General features: G+C 38.0%; 1 protein-coding gene across 2 annotated transcripts in view; it reads left to right on the top strand.

Moving 5' to 3' along the window:
- Positions 1–24,118, top strand: part of Boll (boule homolog, RNA binding protein) — a 120,224-nt gene extending 96,106 nt beyond the window's left edge. The window contains exon 12 of one of the 2 annotated variants that reach the window (XR_373267.4): positions 18,720–24,118. Coding sequence is in view for 1 of the 2 variants with exons in the window: in NM_001368767.1 (NP_001355696.1) it covers positions 18,720–18,878 (159 nt within the window). In the remaining variant the exon portion in view is untranslated. The remainder of the gene's footprint in view (positions 1–18,719) is intronic. The other variant, NM_001368767.1, reaches the window with a different exon arrangement.
- The last annotated feature ends 263 nt before the right edge of the window (positions 24,119–24,381 follow it).

Raw genomic sequence — 24,381 nt, 5'->3', positions numbered from 1 at the left:
CGCTTCTGTATTTTCATCAATGTACATACATTCTTAAAGGTATCAATGTACATACATTCTTAAAGGTATGCTTTCTGCTTTCGTCTTTCCATGATAAACACCATTTTCTGATTACCATCTACAGTAGCTGCTACTTGTTGTACCTGCAACAATTTTTTGACTCTGCTTGTATATACTGGACAAATTTTCTACTTTATACATTCTACTTATTTCTCTCAACAATCAAGTGCTACTCAAGCTCACTTACTTTATATTGCCAATTTTTACATTTTGTTTCTGTCCAACATAATTTTGTTTTCTACTGGTCTCATGGTTGTTTGTCTGGGTTCTACAAATATGAAACAGTAGATGTAAATTTCCACATAATGAAAGAAGAGATTATGGTTTCTAGTTTTATTATTTTTAGACATTCTGATTAACAAAGCATAAATTAATATAATGCCAAACTTGACTATTGTTATCTAAAAATGCATAGTAATAGACTGTATAATTAAACATTTTATGTAAGACATCACTCACTAATGAGTGGTTACATATTACATATTTATTTTTAAAACATGTAATTTGGAAACTTCCCATCTATTTATTGGTCATTTACTCATAATAATGTACTTCTTCATATCAGAAGGCACAATTTCATTATTTAACAATATATGACGATGATTTTCTTTTTTAAATATTTTTATTAGGTATTTTCTTCATTTACATTTCCAATGCTATCCCAAAAGTTCCCCATACCCTCCCCCCCACTCCCCTACCCACCCACTCCCACTTTTTGGCCCTGGTGTTCCCCAGTACTGGGGCATATAAAGTTTGCGTGTCCAATGGGCCTCTCTTTCCAGTGATGGCCGACTAGGCCATCTTTTGATACATATGCAGCTAGAGTCAAGAGCTCCGGGGTACTGGTTAGTTCATATTGTTCCACCTATAGGGTTGCAGATCCCTTTAGCTCCTTGGATGATTTCTCTAGCTCCTCCATTGGGGGCCCTGTGCTCCATCCAATTGCTGACTGTGAACATCCACTTCTGTGGACAATGATTTTTCTTAAGGAAGATAGTGTCTTAACCATAGTTTGCATTTCTATCAAAATGTATACCTATAGAAGTAATTGTCATTTAGTATTTGTGATGCTCAGTTTTGATTGTCAGCATAACAGGATCCAGAGTCACTGAAGACACAAATCTGTGGGCGTGTCTGTGAGGGATTACCTTGGTTAACTGAGATTTTCTCCATCTCCATCCATGCTGGGATGTCAACTAGTGTTGTCATTGTTCAGATCTTTTTCAAGCAACTATATTGTTGAGATGCCGTGGATGCCGCTTCCCTGTAATACCTTTAAAACACAATCTTAGAGTAGTGTTATGGTAGATATTTAATCTCACATTGGAGTTTCTACCCCACCTTTGATCATCTAGTTCCCAGATAAAAGACACACAAACTTTATATTTATAATAGGCCTTAATTAGCACTACAGCTGAGCAGATATCTATTCTCTGAGCTATAGCTATTTCCCTGAATTATAACTTGCCCTGTTCCATCTGGGCAGTTCTTAAATCCAATTGACCAGCCCTCATGGACGTATTTTCATTACTCACCTTACCCATGTTGTCTTCTCTTCATATACTATCTCTCCCCTTCTTTGTGGTCTCTGACTCCAAACCTACATATCTCTCTTCTGCCCAGCTACTGGCGGTAAGCATCTTATTTCACCAATCAGGGATACATTGTCGGGCAAAGTTATTATAGCATCACTTGTGTAAGGGCAGAGTCTCTTATCCCTGGGGGCAACCAGGCCAGTATTTAGCATTACAATACATAGCAATAGACCAAACCTTAACAGAGTAGGCTTCTTGGTTCTCTGACTTTTAATATATTTCTGCCCCCTCTTCTCCAATGTTCTCTGAGCCTTAGGTAGAGGAGTTATGTTGTAGAAGTACCAGATAGAGTCAGGCACCTCGAAGTCACTTGTTCTCTGTGGTCTGAACAGTTGTATATTGCTATAATAATCTTCACTTCCGCCTCTGCAAAAAGCAGCTTCTTTGCTGAGGGATGAGAGCTCCACCTATCTGTGGGTATACATAATTAGAATACAGGTAGAAATTACACTGGTTTAGGAAAGTTTCAGTAGTAGATTATCCTTTTATTTTTCAGATCTCAGAATGAAGAGAATCCTTGAGTCCCTAAAATACTTTGCACTTCTTCTAAATAGTGTTATGACTGTTAAAAACTGTGGAGACTTTAACTGGATGCATTTTGCATTATGAGATGGCCCTAAGCCTATGCAGACAAGCAGTGGATGTCAAGTTTACAAGGGGTAGACCTGTGAATATTGTCAGCTTGATAGCTCCAGAGTCCCTGGAAACAAGCCTCTCAGGGTGTCCAGGAGGGACTTTCTATATTAGAAGTCAGCTGAGGTGAGAAAACTCGGATGTGCACAGCAGCACATTCTATAGACTTGTCTTCTGGAAGGAAGGAAGGAGGGAGGAAGGCAGGAAGGCAGGAAGGCAGGAAGGAAGGAAGGAAGGAAGGAAGGAAGGAAGGAAGGAAGGAAGGAAGGAAGGAAAAGAATGCAGCAGCATTCTTCTTTTTGCTCCGTGGTTGAAGGCACACGGTAACCATCTGCTTCAGGGTCCTGTCACCATGTCTTCCCCACCATGACAGCAGTAACTTGTAACTGTGAACAAAAATAAACTCCTCCTGCTTTTGTCGGGTATTTTGTCAGAGCACCAAAATAACAGAAACAAAAAATAACCCGGTATTTCTTATAAAGGCAAGTGGTCAAAGACATTTCTTTAAGTAATTCTTTTTGTCCTTTTTTTTATTCATTTATTTGTAAACTTTACATCCTAACCACAGTTTCCTCTCCCTCCTTTTCTCCCTCCCAGTCCTTCTCCCCTACCTCCTCCTCCTCACATCCAACACTTCTACTCACTTTCTCTTAAGAAAAGGGGAGGCTGGAGCCAGGTTTTTGGCTATTTTATGAGTTTCTAGTTTACCACCCTTAGTCCATCCTTCTAAGTGCCTTACACTAGGTAGGAGAGAAAGAAGGCTAGAGGGTAAAAGGGTGTCACTATCGTTAGACTGCTTCCTGCTGATTAGAGGCATCAAGTTCCTTGGGGCAAGTTTGATCTTCACTTAAGTTATCTAACTTCTTTTTTCATGTCCCTTTGGCAGGATCACTTGACAAACAGCAACCAGCAGCCACTCTCGGGGCTCTAGTGTTTTTATACCTTCTCAAGAGTCCCCAGACTTCCAAGTGTCACACTTGAAGAAACTATCTGCAGCTGTCAGGATCATATCCCTGCTAGAGTACGAGGCAAATCAGTCAGCTGCTGTGGATAATCTAAAGCAGCCCCATGTCTCACACCTGGGATTAAAACAAAAACATATTCCTATTACCTTCCTGTGTTTTTTAAAGAAACCAAAATTATCACTACAGCAGGCCTCCCATGGGTATCGTCCAGCCTTGCCATATCAAGTTGTAGTAAGACAAGGTGCATCTTCTCCTATTGAGGATTAAAGAAGCAGCCCAGTTAGGGGAAAGAGATCCAAAGGCAGGCATTGTAGTCTGAGACAGCCCCTCCCCAGCTATTAGGAGTCCCACATGAAGACCAAGCTACACAACTGTTGTGTAGCTTGCCTAATATGTGCAGAGGGCCTAAGTCCCATGCAAGCTCCCTGGTAGGCAGTTCAGTCTCTGTGAGCCCTTATGGGCCCAGATTAGTTGATTATGTAGATTTTCTTGTGGTGTCCTTAACTTTAAAGTTTAGGGACCTAAAATCCCCTCCTACCCCCCTCCCCCTCCCCCCTCCCCCTCCCCCTCCTCCTCCCCTCTCCCTTCCCCTCCTCCTCCTCCTCCACAGGAATCCTCGAGCTCCACCTAATGTTTGGCTGTGGACCTCTGCATCTGTTTTCACCAGTTGCTAGGTGAATGACAATTACACTAGGCTCCTGTCTGCAAGTGTAGTAGAATATCATTAATAGTGTCAGGTTTGCTCTCATAGCATGATTCTCAAGCTGGACCAGTCTTTGGTTGGCCATTCCCTCAATTTCTGCTCCATCTCACCCCTGCACATCTCTGGAATTCTTCCATTGGAAGTCTTGCCTGGTTACAGGAGATGGCCAGTTCAGGCTCCACATACCCCATTACTAGGAGCTTTAGCTAGGTCACTCTCAGAGACTTCTGAGAGTTTCCATTGCCCTAAGTTTGTAGCTCATTCCAGACATCCCTCACCCCCCATTCCAGCTCTCTCTCCCAGTTCTCTCTCCCTCCATCTTCCTATAACCTGATTCCTCCTGTTCCCATCTCTACCCCTACCCGTACTTAGTCCCCTTCCCCTGTCGGTTTTATTGCCCTTCTCAGTAACAAGATAACAGAAAATGTATATTAATTAGAACTATCATTATGATATTAATAATGTAATATAATTAACAAGCAATGTGCTTTAAAGATTCTATAACCAATTCTAAGTTTAGACAAAATACAAGGCTAGAGATATTCTCATTTTTGACAGGTGGGTTTTGGAGGTTTATTTCATACATTAACCTGTTCCTTTGTTGAAAGTATCAAACTGAAAGTCATCTCATAGATTTTGAAGATTAGAACTTTGTGCATATATTTCTAACTGAAGGAAAGTGGCCAAAATATGATTTGTAATATACAAAATTGTAATTCCTTGTTAATATTTAGTTCTTTCCACACCAAATATTCAACTAAGATGTTACTATGTAACTAAAGTTACTATATTTCTGTCTTTGTTGATAGAGAAGTTAAGATAGGGTCTCAAGTAGCTTAGACCAGCCAAAAACTTGCTGTTTAGCTGGAAATAACTCTGAACTCTTGATCAATCTGCCTCCACCTCTAGAATCTTGGATTATGGGCACGTACCACCACCCCTGGCTTTTTATCTCAATGACTTTGTAAAAATAACAGTGTAGAATGCAGTCCCTCCTGTCCTCATCTGCGGCGCTACCAGGCATCTTGGTTGGCACTAGTGTGCATGTGAGTAGTTCCATTTTCTGAGCATGCCACTATATGAAAAAGGCAGAAATGCTAAAGAGAATACAGTATGTTTTGTTTTTTGACAAGACCTTGAAAGTTAAAACTTGTTTTAGAGAAAATAAATATAAAAGAGAAATGGTTTAGAGTTGCGTGGGTTGGGGAGGATCTGGAAGAGTTGGGGTTGGGAGTAGTGATCAGAATATACTGTAATAAAATGTTTCCAATATAAAAAGATACCTTAACCCTTAAAATAGTAATAAAAAATACTTATGGCCGGGCGTGGTGGCGCACACCTTTAATCCCAGCACTCGGGAGGCAGAGGCAGGCGGATTTCTGAGTTCAAGGCTAGCCTGGTCTACAGAATGAGTTCCAGGACAGCCAGGGCTATACAGAGAAACCCTGTCTCAAAAAAACAAAAAAAAAAAAAAATACTTAACTTGGAATATAATAGCTCTAACACCATACAACCCATTGAATGTATCCATTACTTTATAAATATTACTTTTTAAATTATGTCATGTCTGCTTGCTTGTATTGGGTAGACCCATGACAGAGAATTCAATTTCCTTTATTGTCTTCTAAATTATTGGAGGAAACATCCCCAAATTTTTCCTATAGAACATTTTCTCCTTTTTTTTTTTCATTTTTTATTAGCTATTTTCTTCATTTACATCTCAAATGTTATCCCAAAAGTCCCCAATACCCTACCCCCACCCTGCTCCCCAACCCACCCACTCCCACTTCCTGGCCCTGGCATTCCCCTGTACTGGGGCATATGATCTTAGCAAGACCAAGGGCCTCTCCTCTCATTGATGGCCAACTAGGCCATCCTCTGCTACATATGCAACTAGAGACATAGTTCTGTGGGATACTGGTTAGTTCATATTGTTGTTTCTCCTATAGGGTTGTCGACCCCTTTAGCTCCTTGGTTACTTTCTCTTGCTCCTTCTTTAGGGGCCCTGTGTTCCATCCAATAGATGACTGTGAGCATCCACTTCTGTGTTTGCTAGGCCCCAGCATAGCCTCACAAAAAAGTTATATCAGGGTCCTTTCATCAAAATCTTGCTGGCATATGCAATAGTGTCTGGGTTTGGTGGTTGTATATGGGATGGATCTCAGGGTGGGGCAGTCTCTGGATGGTCCTTTCTTCTGTCTCAGCTCCAAACTTTGTCTCTGTAAGTCCTTCCATGGGTATTTTGTTCCCCATTCTAAGAAGGAATGAAGTATCCACACTTTGGTCTTCCTTCTTCTTGAGTTTCATGTGTTTTGCAAATTGTATCTTGGGTATTCTAAGTTTCTGGTCTAATATCCATTTATCAGTGAGTGCATATCTTGTGTGTAGAACATTTTCATATATACCTTCCAGTTGATTTTTTTGTTAAAATTCATTTATACCAAATACCTTTATATACTGTAGGTGAATGTAACTGAGAGTATAGTGTTTAATATTTTCTGTTATTTACAAGTAGTTTGCTCTGTTTTGTATAAAATAGAGTTGCAATTAAAGTCTGTCTAAATAAGGTCTTATGTGTCATGCTACTGCTTGCTCAGAAATAACATCATACTTAGGAACTGTCAAGTTTTATTATGATTATTAATCTTTGAACTATCGTTGTATGAACTCAAAATTGCAAATCCTTATTTCTCTTGAGAGTCATTATACCTTCACTGATGAGCAGATGTGACTTGATTTTCCTTATCTTCATAGAAACCAAGGCCCTGGGTTAAAGAGATGGCTCAGCAGTTAAAGGCACTTGTTACACTTACAGAGGACCCAGGATTGTTCCCAGCAGTATATTAGGCAGCTCACAACTGTTAAGTCTAGTTCCAGGAAATCTGGCCTGGTCTTCTGCTTTGTGGACACTGCATGCACATGGTGCATATAAAGACAAGCAAGAACAAATATATACATATATATGTGATGGCTTGAGGAAAATGGTGCACATAGGCTCATAGAGAGTGACACTATTACTGTTAGGAGGTGTGGCCTTGCTGGAACAGGGTTAGCCTTGTTGGAGGAACTCTTCTCCATTGTGCCTGAGGATTCAGATGTAGAACTCTAAGCTACTTCTCCAGCACCATGTCTAGCTGAATGTCACCATGCTCCCTGCCATGATGATAATGGACTAAACCTCTGAGCTTTAAGCCAGCCCCAACTACATGTTTTTCTGTATAAGAGTTGCTGTGGTTATGGTGTCTCTTCATAGCAATAAAAACACTAAGATAGAAGTTGGTACCAGGTATTGAGGTATTGCTGTGATACACCTCACCATGCTCATAGAGAACTCATAGAGTTTGTTTGGAGGAATGTGGACTTTGGGACTTTTAGATTAGAAAAACAATTGAATGCTTAAAGTGGGCCTCAATGGGCCATACTAGTAAAAACATTGAAGACAGTGGCACTGGGGGTTATTTGAACTGTGGGGACTTAGCTGGAGTAGGTTTCAGAGAAACCTATTGCTGTGTGGCCTAGAGACTGTTCTTGTGATACTTTGCTGAAGAATGTGGCTCTGCTTTCTGCCCTTATCCAAAAAGTCTGCCTGAGGTTAAATTGAAGAATCATGGCTTAACAGCTTTGGCAGAAGAGATTTCAAAACAGCCTGGTGTTGACTATGTTCTGTGGAGATTAGTGCCAATCTTATGCAGATTTATAATGAAAAGGAGCAAGCTGAGGAGGAAAAATACAAAATGTACTGTTTGAGGAGTGAAGGCACACCAAGATGTATACACAGGCTGAGGAAAGCCTAAGGCTAAGTGGAATAAAGGAACTGGTGACCCCAGAGCCAAGTCCTACCCAGCTAAGCTTCTACCTTGTAAATAGAAATTAAGTGACCGTGGAAAGAAAGAAATGCTTAGGCCCATTTTGGTGTAGACACCTTTAATCCCAGAACTCAGGAGGCAGGCAGATCTCTGAGTTCCAGGACAGTCAATCTTGGACAGTGAATGAAACCACTTAAAACAGTTAGTGAAAATGTATTTGAATGAGGTACTATGTTCCAGCTCCAGCAAACAGCAGAATTCAGCAGCTTTAGCAATGAGGTTCTGGATTTAGCAACAAGGATACAAGAAAGGAGTTATAGAATCTTCCTCTGAGAGTAAGGAGAGCAATTGAGGCTGGGTGTGTGTCACAGGTGTCTCTTCATGGAGATCCAGAGAGGCCATTACATGAAATTGTGAAGGTGACGCCATTGTGAAGGAGTTCATTGAAAATAGCCACAACAGGGAGTGGACCCAGCCCAAGAGAATGAAGTGTGTTGCAGTCAACAAAGCTGAAAGGAGTTGGAGATCTAAAGAGCGCTTTGACATCAGTCGTGGACTTGCAGAATTTGGAGTTTGCCCTGCTGGTTTTCAGTCTTCCTTGGTCCAGTATTCCTTACTGTGATCCCTCTTTCCCTTCTAGAATGATAACGTATATTCTGAGCCATTGTAGCTTTTTTATTTTGATTTTACAAGGGATTACAGTTAAAAGATTGCCTCAAAAGAGACTTTGAACTCTTTTTACACATTGTGTGTTGAGACTTTAATAGGCTATGTGTGGACTTTTGAAGTTGGACTGAATGCATTTTTTCATCATGATGTAGCAATAAGCCTATGGGGGGTGGGGGGCAGGGAGTGGATTGTGGCGGTTCAAATGGGAAAACTTCTGTATTAGTCAGAGTTCTCTAGAGTCACTGAACTTATGGGTAGTCTCTATATACTAAAGGAATTTATTGATGACTTACAGTCTGTAGTCCAACTCCCCAAAAATGGTCAGCAGCAGCTGTGAATGGAAGTCCAAGGATCTAGCAGTTGCTCAGTCTCACAAGGCAAGCAGGCAAAAAGGCGGATCAGGTGTGGGAGGAGACAGAGGAGATGTACAGAGGGTCAGGAAATTGAACAGAGGTGTATAGCAATTGAGGATGGGTAACGGGGGTAGCCAACAGAAAGTCCCAGACACCAGGAAAGCAAGAGGCTCCCAAGACCCAACAAAGGGGAGAAAGAACCTGTAGAGAACATATGGAGAGGTTAGGCACACCACCAGTTGAGGGATGTCCTTCTCAAAAATTTTAATTCAGAATTGCTGCTATCTAAAGGAAATACAGGGACAAAGAGTCGAGCAAAGATGGAAGGAAAGGCCATCCAGAGACTGCCTCACCTGGGGTTCCCACATGCAGACACCAAACCCAGTCACTATTGCTGATGTCAAGAGGTGCTTGCTGACGGGAGCCTGATATGGCTGTCTCCTGAGAGGCTCTGCCAGTGCCTGACAAATACAGAGACAGATGCTTGCAGCCAACCATCAGACTGAGCATGGGGGCCCCAATGGAAGAGTCAGGGGAAAGACTGAAAGAGCTGAAGGGGTTTGCAACCTCATAGGAAGAACAACAATATCAACCAATCTGGACCCCAGAGCTCCCAGGGACTAAACAACCACCAACCAAAGGATACACATGGAAGGACCCATGGCTACAGCTGCATATGTAGCAGAGGATGGCCTTGTCTGGCATCAGTGAGAGGAGAGGCCCTTGGTCCTGTGAAGGCTTGATGCCTGTACTGGCTAGTTTTGTGTCAACTTGACACAGCTGGAGTTATCACAGAGAAAGGAGCTTCAGTTGGGGAAATGCCTCCATGAGATCCAGCCATAAGGCATTTTCTCAATTAGTGATCAAGGTGGGAGGTACCCTTGTTGGTGGTGCCATCTCTGGGCTGGTAGTCTTGGTTCTATAAGAGAGCAGGCTGAGCAAGCCGGGGAAGCAAGCCAGTAAAGAACATCCCTCCATGGCTTCTGCATCAGCTCCTGCTTTCTGACCTGCTTGAGTTCCAGTCCTGACTTCCTTGGTGATGAACAGCAGTATGGAAGTGTAAGCTGAATAAACCCTTTCCTCCCCAACTTGCTTCTTGGTCATGATGTTTGTGCAGGAATAGAAACCCTAACTAAGACAATGCCCCAGCATAGGGGAATGCTAGGGAGTGGGTGGGTGGATGGGGGAGCACCCTCATAGAAGCAAGGGGGGCAGTGAGATAGAGGATTTGCAGAGGGGAAACCAGGAAGGGGAATAACATTTGAAATGTAAGTAAATAAAATAACCAATGCAATTAAAAAAAAAAAAAACGAAAAGAAAATGGCCCTCATAGGCTCAAAGAGACTGGCACTATTAGGAGGTGTGGCCTTGTAGGAATAGGGTTGTCCTTGTTGGTGGAAGTATGTCACCGGGGGTAGTCTTTGAGGTTTCAGAAGCCTAAACCAAGCCCAGTATCACTCTTTTTTTCCTGCTGCCTGAAGATCCAGATGTAGAACTCTAAGCTACCTCTCCAGCACCGTGTCTAGCTGCATGCCACCATGCTTCCTGATATGATAATAATGGACTGTAAACCAGCCCCAATTAAGTGTTTGCCTTTATAAGAATTGGTGTGGTCATGAGGTATCATCACAGCAATAAAAACCATAAGACAGCATATATAAATAAAGATAATTTATTTTATTTTGTGTAAATGGGTGTTTTGCCTGCAAATATGTTTATATACCACATGCTTGTACTTGTAGAGGCCAAAAAAAGACATTGCATTCCCTGGAACTGTAGTTGCAGACTGTTGAGTGCTGCCATGTTGGTGCTGGGAATTGAACATGGGTCCTCGCAAGAACAGTCTATGCCGTTAACTGCTAAGCTATCTCTCTAGCCTCAAGAGGAAGTAAATTTTAAAAACAGAAGAAAAGCAGAGACCTTTTAGCCTCCAGACAAGATCTTGTCAAGGCTTGCTTCTCCCGTCCTTGTGGTAGTCAGCATAGTTCACTCATCCTTGTTAACAAAGCTTTGGTTTGGGTTTTGGTGTACTGGGAATTTTGTTTAGATTTTTGTTTTTGAAACAATGTCTTGTAGCTTAGGTTGGCCCCAAACATAGCTAGGGTTGACACTGAACTTCTGATCCTCCTGTTTCTACCTTCTGAATACTAAAATTGTAGTTGTGCCACACCCAATTTCATGTGATGCTGGAGATGGAATCCAAAGTCTCATGCACTCTTGACACTCTACCACCTGAACTACATCCACAGACCTCCAGGTGTTGACTGTATATGCTAATCATAAAAATGATTCAGAAGACAGGAACATGAAAGGGAGAAGCAAAAAAATAACTAAAATATTCTGTTTTATTTTTCATATTAATAAACTTAAATCATCTTTCAAAAACTTTATCCGTGAGTTTTATATGTGCAGATTCAATCAACTATAGATAAAAAATCTTTAATTGCATTTATACTGAACATGAACTGATACTTTTTCTTGATATTCCGTAAATAATACCATATTATTATTTATATATTATTCACATTGTACTAAGTAATCTAGAAATGGCTTAATTATATGGTATGTGTGCAAATTACATGCAAATCCTGTACCTTTTTATATAAGGGACTTGATTAGTAACCAGTTGGTTTTTTTCTAGGGCCCTAAAACCATTCCTTTATGAATTCTGAGGGAGGCCTAGAAATGTAACATTAGACTCAAAAGCTGTCATCTCAAAGCAGATTGAACTCCAAAGGCTAACCTTAGACTTTTCTCTGACTTAATTCATTATTTACATTCTAACAATTGATACAGTGTTGCTTCAACTGACAACATGAAAGCCCTTTTCCCTGCTATAAACCTGAAATTACAGAATCATTTCATTTATGAAGTCAAATGAATCTTAGAAATCCTAGTGTCTTTTACTATGCATGAAGAAACATTGAAACAGTCTTATGTTACCGGAGTTGGTTTTGTTTTTAGGGAGTATTCCTACACAAGCAGGAGTAACAAGAAGGCCCACCAGGCAGAGCTTTGTTTTGTTTATTGAAAATAGATTTTTTTTCATACAATATATTCAGATTATGGTTTCCCTCCCCTAATTCCTTCCAGATTTCCCTCTTCACCCACCCAATTCCACATCCTTCCTTGCTCTTTCTTATTAGAAAACAGACATCTAAAATAAATTAATAATGATGATGATGATAATATAAAAATCAATCAAATTTGAATAGGACAAAACAAACAGAAAAACAAAGAATCAAAGAAAAAGCACAAGAAACGGATATAGACAAAGAGACACACACACTGACAAACACAGAAGTCCCATAAAAACAGAAATCAGAAGTCATAGTATATAGCAATTTATTAAAAACTCCTGCCATGAGGTTTCTACCCATCTTAGACCATTTATGTTCCTAAATGAAAGACACTCATAGCCTTTATATTTTATTATACCTTAAGCAACACAATAGCTGGAAACTGCCTACCCTCCACACTGTTAGAATCTACTTTCCCAAGTTATTACTTACTATGTTTTATTTGGGCTGCTCTTAGCTCCAGCCAGGCAACCCTCTAGGCCATGTTCTCTTGGTCCAGAAGCCATGATGACTCTTCCAGCTTCTCTATCCCATGACCACTCTGTCTGTCTCCTCTCCTTGTGATCTCTAGCCCAGGAAACCTAAATGCTGCCTATCTCTCTTCTCCCCAACTATTAGCTGCTGGCATCTTTACTTACCAATCAGAATTAACTAGGGGCAGGTTCCCAGAAGGTACAAGCAGACTCCAGATCTTGGGGGCCAACACTTAGCATTACAATAAACTACAAAAGAAAAAAGCTCAACAATATATATTAGCAAAAACCCTGTGAGGTCGGAGGGGGAAAGTTTAAAAACAGACAAGCAGTTTGAGATAAAAATCCTTCCAAAAATACTTTTGTTCCTGTTTCCTTAGCCATCATCTCTTGGCAGTGTCAGTGATGGGTTCCATCTCATGGATGGGTCTTAAATTCAACCAGATACTGAGTGGCTGGTACCACTAGCATAGTTTACATGCAGCTCAACCATTGTAGGTGAGGTACTTTGTAACTGGGTTGGTATTTATCTTTCTCCTTTGGTAGTGTTCATGGTACCTTCCAGTACTCTGAACACTAGTCAGTAGGGGTGAAGGCTCTAGTAGGCACCAGCTTGACTTCTCCATGTTCACTGAGTTGTGTAGGTGTTATCTTCAACAGTAGAGTCTTAACATCAGTTTGTGGAGAGTATTCAATAGCCTTGGCAATAGCCTGAGTTTTGGGGGGGGGGGCTCCCAGAGAGCATCTTTGGCCCAAAACTTGATTAGATATAACCCAATCCCAGAACTGGAGTTTTTATTTGACAAGAAAGGATGTCCAGTTGGACCTCTTAACTTCCCCCAATATTTGACAATTTCATTTAGATCACCTTCATACATGTATATATTTTAGAAAGCTTTTTTAATGAATTAGGTTTCCATACAACCCCTCAAATGGCCATGAAGTTTAGCTATCCCTCCCCATATTTCCTCTCTCACTCCCTTCTTCCCTTCTCCTTATTCCATCCTCCCATTCCAGTGGCCCACATCCATCCATAACTGCTTTTCTATTACTCCCTTTCCAGGGTCATCCAGTTCCCCCCACAGCCCCTACTCTATACTTAAGCCCTGTGATATTCTGGAGTATAGCCTATTTATCTAAAACTTAACAGCTAATATCCACACATAGGCAAATATATACTATACTTGTCTTTTGAGGTCTGGGTTACCTCTCTCGGTGATTTTTCCTAGTTACATTCATTTACCTATGAATTTCATTATTTCACTTTTTTTTTTCATTATTATTACTTTTTTTTGAAACAGGGTTTCTCTGTGCAGCCCTGGATGTCCTGGAACTCACTTTGTAGACCAGTGGTTAGACTCAGAGATCTTCCTGCCTCTGCCTCCCAAGTTCTAGGATTAAAAGCGTGTGCTACTACCATGCCCAACTTATTTCACTTTTTAATGACTGAGTAATGTTCCATGGTGCAACCATACATTTTCCTTATGCAATCATTAGATCACTGATCTAATGGAGTTTACAATTTCTGGCTATTATGAAGAGAGCAGTAATGAATGAATGGGACTGAGGAAATATCTCGGTAGGATGATGTAGTGTCCTTTGAGTATAGGACCAAGTAGTATAGCCAGATCTTGAAATAAACTGAGTCCCATCTTACTAAGAAATTGCCACATTGATTTCCATGGTGTCTGTGCAAGTTTGCACCCCCACCAGCTATGGATGAGTGTTCTCAGCAGCAACAGCTGTCATTTGTTTTATTGATCTTGCCAACAGGGGTTTTATTCCTAAAGCAAAGAGGACCTTTGCCTCACTCTGAGTGATCAAAGTTTGGCCTCACATTCTTATACAATTGGCTAACTAAAAGCAGCACATTTGATAAGCAAAATGCAACTCTTTTAAAAACTAATTTTTGTTAGATATTATACAATATTATTAATTTTATTATTTTATGTCTATGAGTATCTTGCCTGCATGTAGTCATGTGCACCATTTGTATGCTTGGTGCCAGTAGAAAGAGGGCATCAGATTCTACTCAGACTAGAATTACAGATATTTGTGAGTTGCCATGTGGGTGCTGGAAATTGAACTCTGGTCCTCTGGAAGAGCAGCCAGTATTCTTGACAGCTGAGCCATCTCTCCAGCCCTAACATTTTTTGTTATTGTAATTTGGTTTTAGGTTTTTTTTAAGATAAGCCCTATCTATCCTAGAACTCACATGTAGACCAGGCTGGTCTTACACTCATGGAGATTTGCCTGCCTCTGCCTCCTGAGATCTGGAATGAAAGGCGTGCCACCGCCCCATCCAGCCCAGAGTGCAACATTTGAAAACAGGATGCAACCTTAAGCACATGCTTTGATCTTAAGAAAAATGATGATGGGGGTGATAAAAATTTATAAATTCCTTTGTTTTACATTTTTATTGAAAATTTCATATATACATATAATGTGTTTTGATTAAATCCATCCCCATTCCATCCCATCCAGTTTGTACCCTCAACTAACCGCCATTTGTATTCCAATTTCATATGCTGTTTTTTTAAACCCACTGAGTACACTTAGTGCTGCCTATATGTGCATGTGTGTAGGACCATCTACTGGAACACAGATAAGCCTCTCAGGAGCCATATCCCTGAAGAAAACTTACTCTCCCTCCTACACCTGCCATGAGGTGCTAACAGAGTCTCAGTGGGCTTGGGGTGACTTGATCTTGTCAAGGTCTCATGCGTGCAGTCACAGCCACTGTGAGTTCCCATGTGAAGTGATCCTAAGCAGCAAACACAGTGTCAGTGCAGACACTTACTGCCTCTTACACTTGCTACCTTCTGCCACCTCTGTCTAAGGGACAGGGCATGGTACACATATCCCAATAAAAACTGAGAACTTTACAGTCTTTTATTCTCTGTACAATAACCCATTATGGGTCTCTATTAATCTCCATCCACTGCAAAAAGAATCTTCTCTGATGAAGGCTGAGAGATGCACTAATCTAGAGATATAAGGATAACTTAGGAAGACAGTTTAATACTGTGTCCACTTGCCAGAATAATAGGATTATGATCTCCCCCAGGGCCTGTGACAAAGTCACAAGTTTATGGTCCAGTTAACAGTACTATACATGAGGAATTTTGTGGTGCGGTGTGTGTGTATATGTGTATTTACATAAACACATGAGCAAGTGCACACTACAGTACATATGTGATAGTCAGAGGACAACTTGAAGGAATCAATTCTCTCCTTCTATCAAGTTGGTCCCAGGGATTCAACTCAAAATTATTCTCAGAAACACCTTTCTCATTGAGCCATCTCTCCAACCTAAGTTACAGTCTTAAAATCTTGGTATTGAGCTATGAAGCTAGTACAGCAGTTAAAACCATGTGAAGACTGGAGTTCAGATATGGATTTGACTGAGAGGTCTCAATGAGTGAGGTTTCAGGAGAGAGATTAAGGATGATTCCCAAGATCAACCTGAGGTCTGCTAGCATGCATTTGCACACATGTGTACCCACCTATCCACATACATACACAACATGCACATGAAAATTGAAAGACAAAAAAATCCTGGTAATGTAACATGTGTTCACTAAATTTGCTGGACCATTACTATATACTTCTACTTTATTTTTTTTCTTTTTTCTTTTTTTTTAAGATTTATTATTATAAGTACACTGTAGTTGTCTTCAGACACACCAGAAGAGGGCGTCAGATCTCATTACGGGTGGTTATGAGCCACCATGTGGTTGCTGGGATTTGAACTCAGGACCTTCAATGCTCTTACCCGCTTAACCATCTCACCAGCCCATACTTCTACTTTAAAAGTTCATAATACTCCATGTAAATAATTATTAACTTTGTTAATGGCATACTGTAAAATCATGCTAGTTTATCACTTCAAGACAAGAAGAGGACCTCACATTTATAGCAACCCTTACAATTTATAAACACTTCATACAAATTATCCCATTTTGTCCACTCAATACTTTTGTGAGAGTTTTCTGTAAAAGAATTGAAGCTTATACAGGTTTAGACAGTCACTCAATATGGCATTACTAGGTGATAGAAATCCTAGTCACTAAGAAATAATCACAATGAGGAGATTAATCATCTTTGGAAAATAGGGCAGAGTCAAAGGAACAATCCAGAAAGAACATAATACTTTGAGACATTCCATCCAAGAATTATGAACCATCTTTCATTTAGTAAGTAAAATCAGTCTATTCTAATTTCTTAAGGATATGGGAATCTAATCAAAAAATATTTAAATTCTAAAACAGAAGGTAAATCATAAGAAACACAAATCTGTTGCTACATGCTTTTATAAGCAACCTACGAATACAAGCCAGTTTCCTAACCAAATAGTGGGAATATGGTTACTCTAGAGCTTTTTACATTACTCATTAAAAGTAATATTGTTCAAGTTAGCATTCTGGAAAATATAAGAAACACATGGTAAGAAGCAAGAGTGTCTAGGGTATCCCAGAAAACCTTTAGCCTTCAGACAACAAAAGATAGCTCTAGCCTATGCCGTCCACTCTTGGGAACACATCTCAAAATGCTTCTGAAGCAAAATCCACCACCAAAACATCTGTTCCTTCTTCCTCTTTATTTCTGCTATTAGCTACAGTGTAGGCATTCCTCAGTCTTTGTGTATAGATTTCCCTCCATTTAGTCTTGTTATCTTAGCTCTACCATTGAACTACATCCCCAGCTCTGCTAGTTGGGGAACCGTTACTCAAGCATAGTTTTGTTATATCCTGGTGATGGGTACTAGACTCAAAAGATTAGATATAATTAGATCTCATTCTTTTTCAATTTTTTATTATCTTTAATTTTGTGTACTTGTGCATGCGTGTAGGTTATGTGCATGTGAGTGCAAGTACCTGCAGAGGCCAAAGGTGCCAGACCTCCTGGGGCTGGAGATGCAGGCAGTTGTGGGCCACCTAACATGGGTGCTAGGAATCAAAGCCATATCCACTAGAAGAGCAGTACGTGCTTCTAACCACAGACCTATCTCTCCAGCTCCAAATTTGATCTAATTCTAAGATAACGGGCATTATCATAACTGTCTTATAGTATCCTTAAATCAAAAATTTATAAAAAAAAAAAGTCATTGGAGTAAATTGTCTTATAATACTCATTTCGGTAAGCTTTCTTTAGCTTATGATTATTACAATGCTTTGTAACATTCTTTTTAAGTTGGGAGACTATTTTGTAAAATCACAAAGTATCTTAAAGTGCTATTAATAAATTATAATTGCACAATTAAAGCATGTTTAATTCTGCAAGCATCCAGATCTGTTATTACACTTTAAAAGTAATGCATAAACTTTCTCCTGACAGTTAATTGTTCTAGCAGTAGCATGCTATTTCTTTACTGGTAGATAGGCTCCAAGTTCTAGTAGATCAGAAGAGTGTCCTATATGCCCATAGCATAAAACTTGAAACTATACATAGTAAAAATTTCCCTTTAGGGAAGTTTTGTTTTTTAATCTTAGAAATTTTATCTATTCCCTTAAATTGTACTTTATAGTCAGGTGCAGTTGATTTAATTTAGGTGCCACTTCAAATGTTTTATTCAGTGTGGCACAGCCACTAACTACCTCCTTGTTGGCTTTATTTAATTACAATATTGAACTCACATCACTTAAAGTAGGGAGAACAATTGATAAGATTTCTAGGCGACAGGATTTGCCTCCCCTAGATGCTCTAAAGCATTTAGCATGAAAGATTTCTTAGTCAAATGTCCTATTTTCAGTGTCTTAAGCAGGAGAATATCTCTACCAATCTTTTTATTTTGCAGTAGATCAAATAAAAGTCACTTGTTGGAATAAAACTTAGTCACTAAATGATTTGCCTAGCAATAAGACAAAATGTTTATCTATTAACATTAAGTAGTATATTAATAATCTGATTTCTCTCTTGATAGTACTTTCTTACTCATAAGATCTAATTCTAATCTTACATATCATAAGCACATACTTTTTTAAACAAAATTAAATTTAACCAAAGTTTTAGGGATGGCCTAGTGTAAGTATGCTGTAATTTAGCAATCTCCTTGACTATGGCAACTCTCAGGTGCTTTATATGTGACTTCTTCACAGCTACAGGACGCCTCCCTGTCTAGTAGCAGATTACAACGTGAGCCTACTCCTCAGGCATTCCCTGAAGAACACCTGACTCAGAATCCAGACCCCGGGCTGGGGACATAGGTAGCTCAGTGGTTGACCAGACTTGACTAGCACACACAGGCTTAGGTTAGATCCCCAAGAATGTCTTTAAAAAAAAAGTCCAGACCCAGTCAGTCTTGTTTTTTAAATCTTCCCCGTAAGTAATTATAACATTTGAAGTGCGTGAAAACCCTAATTTTCTTTACATCTCTTACTAGGAACCAAGGTTACATTCTGTGAGAAGAAGCTTTTCTCAGCCTTCATCTGTGGGTTTGAAACCTCGCTATTCTCGAAGCCCACACTTTCATCCTAGAAAAGATTTCAGAGCAGAGGATTCAGTTTCCACTCCACCTTCCTGTACTGACTTTGTTAAGTAGACTCTTGGAGAAGTGTTTTGTCTAGAAATAGAAAATAACTAGGCCCCCGTGTGGTCTAGTAACAAATGGGTTGGGGATATGCTTAAGGTTAAATGTTTTTGCTTTTTTTTTTTTTTTTTTTTTGAGAGAATTTCTGAAATCTTAGTAGCCAGAACATTGAAGATGCAGAGTTAAATCATGGTTTCCTTTATTAACTCCAACATTTAAGTACTACTGAGCTATAAGCCATAACAAGCAAGACAAGAATTGTCTCTGTAAGGCAACAGCCCTTACAGATCAGCATCTGGCTGTCTAACCAGCATGATCATCACACATAACCACTTACAAACATCTTTGATGTTTACATTTTCAGTTTTATTCCAGAAGGTTCATATTTTAGACAAATCTATAGCATATATAAAAAATACTTACCAGCAGACCATTTTTTGTGTATGCTATAATTTAAGCAAACACCACCTTGTAAGGGGATGATGTACATATTGTAGTTTCCACATTATTCTGGTTTCACTACATTTGTGTTTGTGTGTATTTTACCTATATTAAGTGGTTTTAATAAAAACATTTCAAACTCTTACATTACACATTTTTACAAACATTGATATAGAACAATATTTGTGTTATAAAAAAATCCATAAAACTGTCACATTAATAACCACTTATTGTATATGGTTACTGTGGCCAAAGTGAAACTATCCTTAAATGTCCTTAAAGATTATCTATTTGTGGGCCCTTTTCTGTCATTTATACAATGTAGTAGAATTGCTCATAGGGCATAGCATCTTAGGGATTATAATTCATAGTTACATCATGTCAGATTTGATACTGTCAGTATTTGTATCTTTCATTCATTCGGTTCTTTGTAAGGCTTATAGGCTTTTAAAACATTAGAATTTTTCCATAACACAGTTTTATTTTTAAATGCAAAGAAGCTATGATTGCCTGCTGTTATGGAATGAGAGAAGTTTCTAAAAATTAAAAAATATGCCACAATAATTAGAATTTTAACATTAAAAAATTACTATTTTTTAAGTCAATGCCTTCTGTTTACCAAATGTTGTGACTTCTGTAAGAAAAAAAAAACTGCACTCCTTTGACAGAAGCTTGGTTAGTAAAAACAACAAGGCTATGTAAAATCAGCAGTGTTTCAATTGACTACATGGAAGTTTATTTTAGACTTTAATGAAATTTGATAGTACAATACTTGTAGAAAATACTAGAACTTCAGTATGTTAAATTTACATCTACTCCCAAGAATACTATTAGTACAATTAACACTGTCTTATACGTCTCCTGGGAAAGAGTAGAAATTATAAATTATAAATTTTAAATGTTCTTATCAGAAAAGCAATTCCCAAATAATTTGAATTATTTTTTTATTCTGTCTCATAAAGGATGATGACTATACTCATGGATGTACATATATATTTGGGGTATGTGATCCTAATATTTTGGGGCTAAAATGCATGTCTGTGAATAAGATATAATAGTATTGTGTATTAGATAGTATCTTCATACATCCTAAGGCCATTCCATCTACTTAAAAGTATTTTCTTTTGCTAGAGTTACTTTAAAAGTAACATGCTATATGTAATCTACCAGAGCCCAGGCCAAAATATCATGAAACTATATTTGATGTTCAGGTTACCTGTTTTCAGTGTACATTTTAGTCCCATATTTATTATTCAGGCTTATTCAATGAATAACAGGCATTTCTAAAACCTTTATAAATTCCAAGAGTCTGAGAGTAATTGTATTTTGCATTTAAAGAAAAACTTATAGTTTTTGCTACCCAGTTTAGTTCAGGCAATTATGTTGTCTCCTAAAATATACTGTACTTCCACATTTTCATTCAATTCTGTAAAAATTATATATTACTATATTTCTCTCTGTAGACTGTAAAGTATTAAATGGAGATAACATGAAAATATACTAAGGTAATCCCTCAAAAGATACTCCTCTGCTTAAGTTGTGATGCCTTGCTTTTATTTTTACAAATGTAACAAAAGTAATTTTAACAACTATAAAACATCAGTGTCTAAGCTTTCAGTTTCTAAAGTCTTTTCATAAGCCATCTTCTACAACCTCATCCTAAGTTTCAGACAGTTCTGAAACAACCACTAGCAGTATCTAAAGGAATGTCTAATCAGCCTAAAAATTACTGCTGAAATACATCCTCTTTCCTTGGCACTTTAGAGATACAAAAAAAAAATAACTTTAAAGTATCCGTTAACAATTTGAGATTAGACTTAATACAGTGTGTTTCTTGCTAATCAATATTAGGATCTTTGTTTTCAGCACCAAGATAAACACAGCTACAGAGTATATACCCATAACATTTTTTACAACATATAAAAGTATGCGGACAGATTTTTAAAAGATACTAGTAAACATAAATTGTTCTGCCCTTTGTAAAAAGCTAAGTGCTGACTAGTATAGTAGTGGTAGTATTCTTCTCAGACTATTGCAAACTGTGAAAACTGCTTTTAATTAAAATAACATTTACTATCCTGATGTTAAAAAAAATGAAAATAAACTCAGCAAAAATCTCAAGTTTACAGGGGCTTATGTGTTTAAGCCCATGCCCTGGCTACATATATAATCTTTACAGAATTTGTTTTAAACTGTTGAGCTCAGACATACACACTTTTAAATATTTAATATTTAAATGTCTACCTCAACAAAGTTACCAATGATGGTTTCTGATAATTTGGTCTAACCTGACTAGCCCCCTTTTTATTACTTGGTTTTTAAGGAACAAGTTTTCACTATGACTCTTGTCTGTCCATCTGAAATCACAGTGGTTTCCTAATACATTTACACTGGACTACAACTATACATTTATACAGTCTGTTCATGTCAGAGTTACTAGCTCTCTATATGATTTCCATGAACTACCAAAAAAAAAAAGTATGTTCTCTTAGGTTAGAAAACTAATTTATGACATCAGTTACATCCAAAAATATTTTACTCAAAATTTGGTGTGAATTAGTTATATTACAGAGGCTTATTATTAGAACAATAGCTTAACTAAAAAAATAATAATAATTCCCTTGAGCACTAAGCAACCATTTTTAATATTTTATACTAGGTTAAAACAATGTCACAATGAATGTTAAAAATGTTTCCTTTGCATCCAAATAAAAATCCTTAAAGTGGCATGAAAATCCAACCAACCATCTTTCATGCAACTAACTATATACATTTTCAGTAACTAACCTAAGTACTTTCAGATTTCGTCTATAATATCAAAGTAAGCTTATTTTAATTAGATGCCAATAATGAGTTAAAAATAAACAATGGCTAGCAAGTATAGATCAATGGTAGAATGTTTGCCTAACATGCACAAGACCCTGGTTCAATCTACAGCATTTTTTTAAAAGCAATTCACAATGAAACTAGAATACAACTTAACACTAAAAACATCTGCTTTTATATACAACATAGGAAGTTTCTGTAAAATTCGTTTTATAGGAATTTAACTATAAACGTCAGTGTATTGATTCTAGTTTACTAAGATTGAAAGTTTGTATGTTATGAATGCTTTCACAGTTCCTCTAGTAACTGGCATATAAAGGTGTTCTGTCAGCAGGCCATTCATGACCTACTGTGCATTTTTTGAAGAACCTAACAACATCATCCCTTGCTAACCAACGTCTGTCTATATTCAAATAAGACCCTAAAGAACTTACTTTAAGTCCAAAATTAAAATGTAGATTTCCTGGCCTTCCTAGTTAACAAGGATTTTTAAACATTTGATTTCTTAAAATACATTTTTCTTAAGAGCTGAGACCTATATAAAGATGGTCTCATCCCATTTCCTTGAAGTGAAACTCACATCTAACAAAACAGCTATAAATACTCAGTATTTCTTTTTTGCAGTTCACAATAGGTACTAGTTTAAAGAGATGAGAATGTATTGACTATGCTATGAAATAAAAATTTATCAATAATTACCCAGTATGTGGCATTTAGATAATGGGTAATAACCATAGCCAAAGGACCTGGTTTCTGCAATCTTCTTAGGAAAGTCATAAGAATGATGTCATAGAACTTAAACTGTTAGTAAGTGAGTAAGTTTTATTAATATGTTCATTTGTATTATACTGTATGTATGAAATAAAGTTTCACTGTTTGTGGCCTCTAGTAAATTCTCTAGCTTTGTTACTATAATAGTTAATTAAAATAAACTTGACTATTGACTAAAGATAAATATATAAAGTTTTGAGGAAATGTCATTTCAAAGATGCTTATTATTACCCTTATGAATTTATGACAAGATACTTTTCATCTTTAGCAGATTCTTAAACTCCCTCCATGTGACTCCCTTTTCAGCCAAGACATTTTTATATGACTCTGATATACATGAATAGTATATGCATGCCAAACATTTACAAGATAAATCATACATTTAGTTTACAGCAATCCTTTTGTACACATATAATCTTACCATTTATTAAAGCCTAAACCAAATATGTATATGAAAATGAATGTGCTTATTGTTGTTTAAATAATTAACTGAGCCAGTGAGATGGCTCTCCAGGCATCGGTGCCTTCTGTGGGAGTCTAGGAACCTGAGTTCAATCCCAGCACCGTGCACAGGCGGAGGGAGAGAAGCGGCTTCACAGAGCTTTCTTCTGACATCTCCATATGTGCCAAGACATAGATCAGATGCACACATACCGACAGTAAAAATACTCTACACCTGTACGAGTTAAATCTTGGCTAAATGCAAACACTTGAAGATTTAAAACATCTTCAACATGTTTCAGATTACAAAATCAATTTTTATTTTATAATCACCAGTGCGGAGAATGCCGCTTCATATAAATACATCATACAAAATGGCAGAAGAATGTTTAGGATTGTTTCAGAAATTGGAAATTCTAATCTAATCCCAAACTGCAGTTCATTTAACTTTTTTAAAAATCAAACTGAAGTCAGCAACTCAAACCACAAGTTTTATTCTTATTTTATTTTTATATGTTATTTTACTTTTCTATTGCTCTAATAAGACACCATGACCGAGGCAACTTATGAAAGAAAGTATTTGATTGGGCTTATTATTCCATCAGTATTGGTACATGCCTTTAATTCCAGCCCTCGGGAGACAAACCGGTGAACTTCTGTGAGTTCAAGGCCAGGCTGATCTAAATAACGAATACCAAGACAGCCAAGACTACAAAGTGAGACCATTGAGGATATCGAGGAAGGGACCTAATTTAAAAAAATTAAAATAAGAAATTTGTTGTTTCAACTAAATTAATGAATTAAAATCATGCTATTCCAATCGGTAACTTGACCATAATCAAGTCTTTGAAAGTCATGCTCGTGTTCAGTATCTCCGTGATTCTCAACTAACAAAGACTGCGATCTACTCATGTGAGACGGCTGTTACATTTCCCCACATTGTACTGACAAGGTGGCACCTTCTAGTTACAGGCTTCCTAGTGCTTCCCCCAGTTACCCACTTTCATGCCTCTGCAGAACTAAACATCCTTAATAA

Source organism: Mus musculus, chromosome 1 (genome assembly GCF_000001635.26).
Source record: "Mus musculus strain C57BL/6J chromosome 1, GRCm38.p6 C57BL/6J".
NCBI classification, from domain to species: Eukaryota; Metazoa; Chordata; class Mammalia; order Rodentia; family Muridae; genus Mus; species Mus musculus.
The sequence above is the reverse complement of the archived record's forward strand: the minus strand, read 5'-3'. Positions and strand labels throughout refer to the sequence as shown.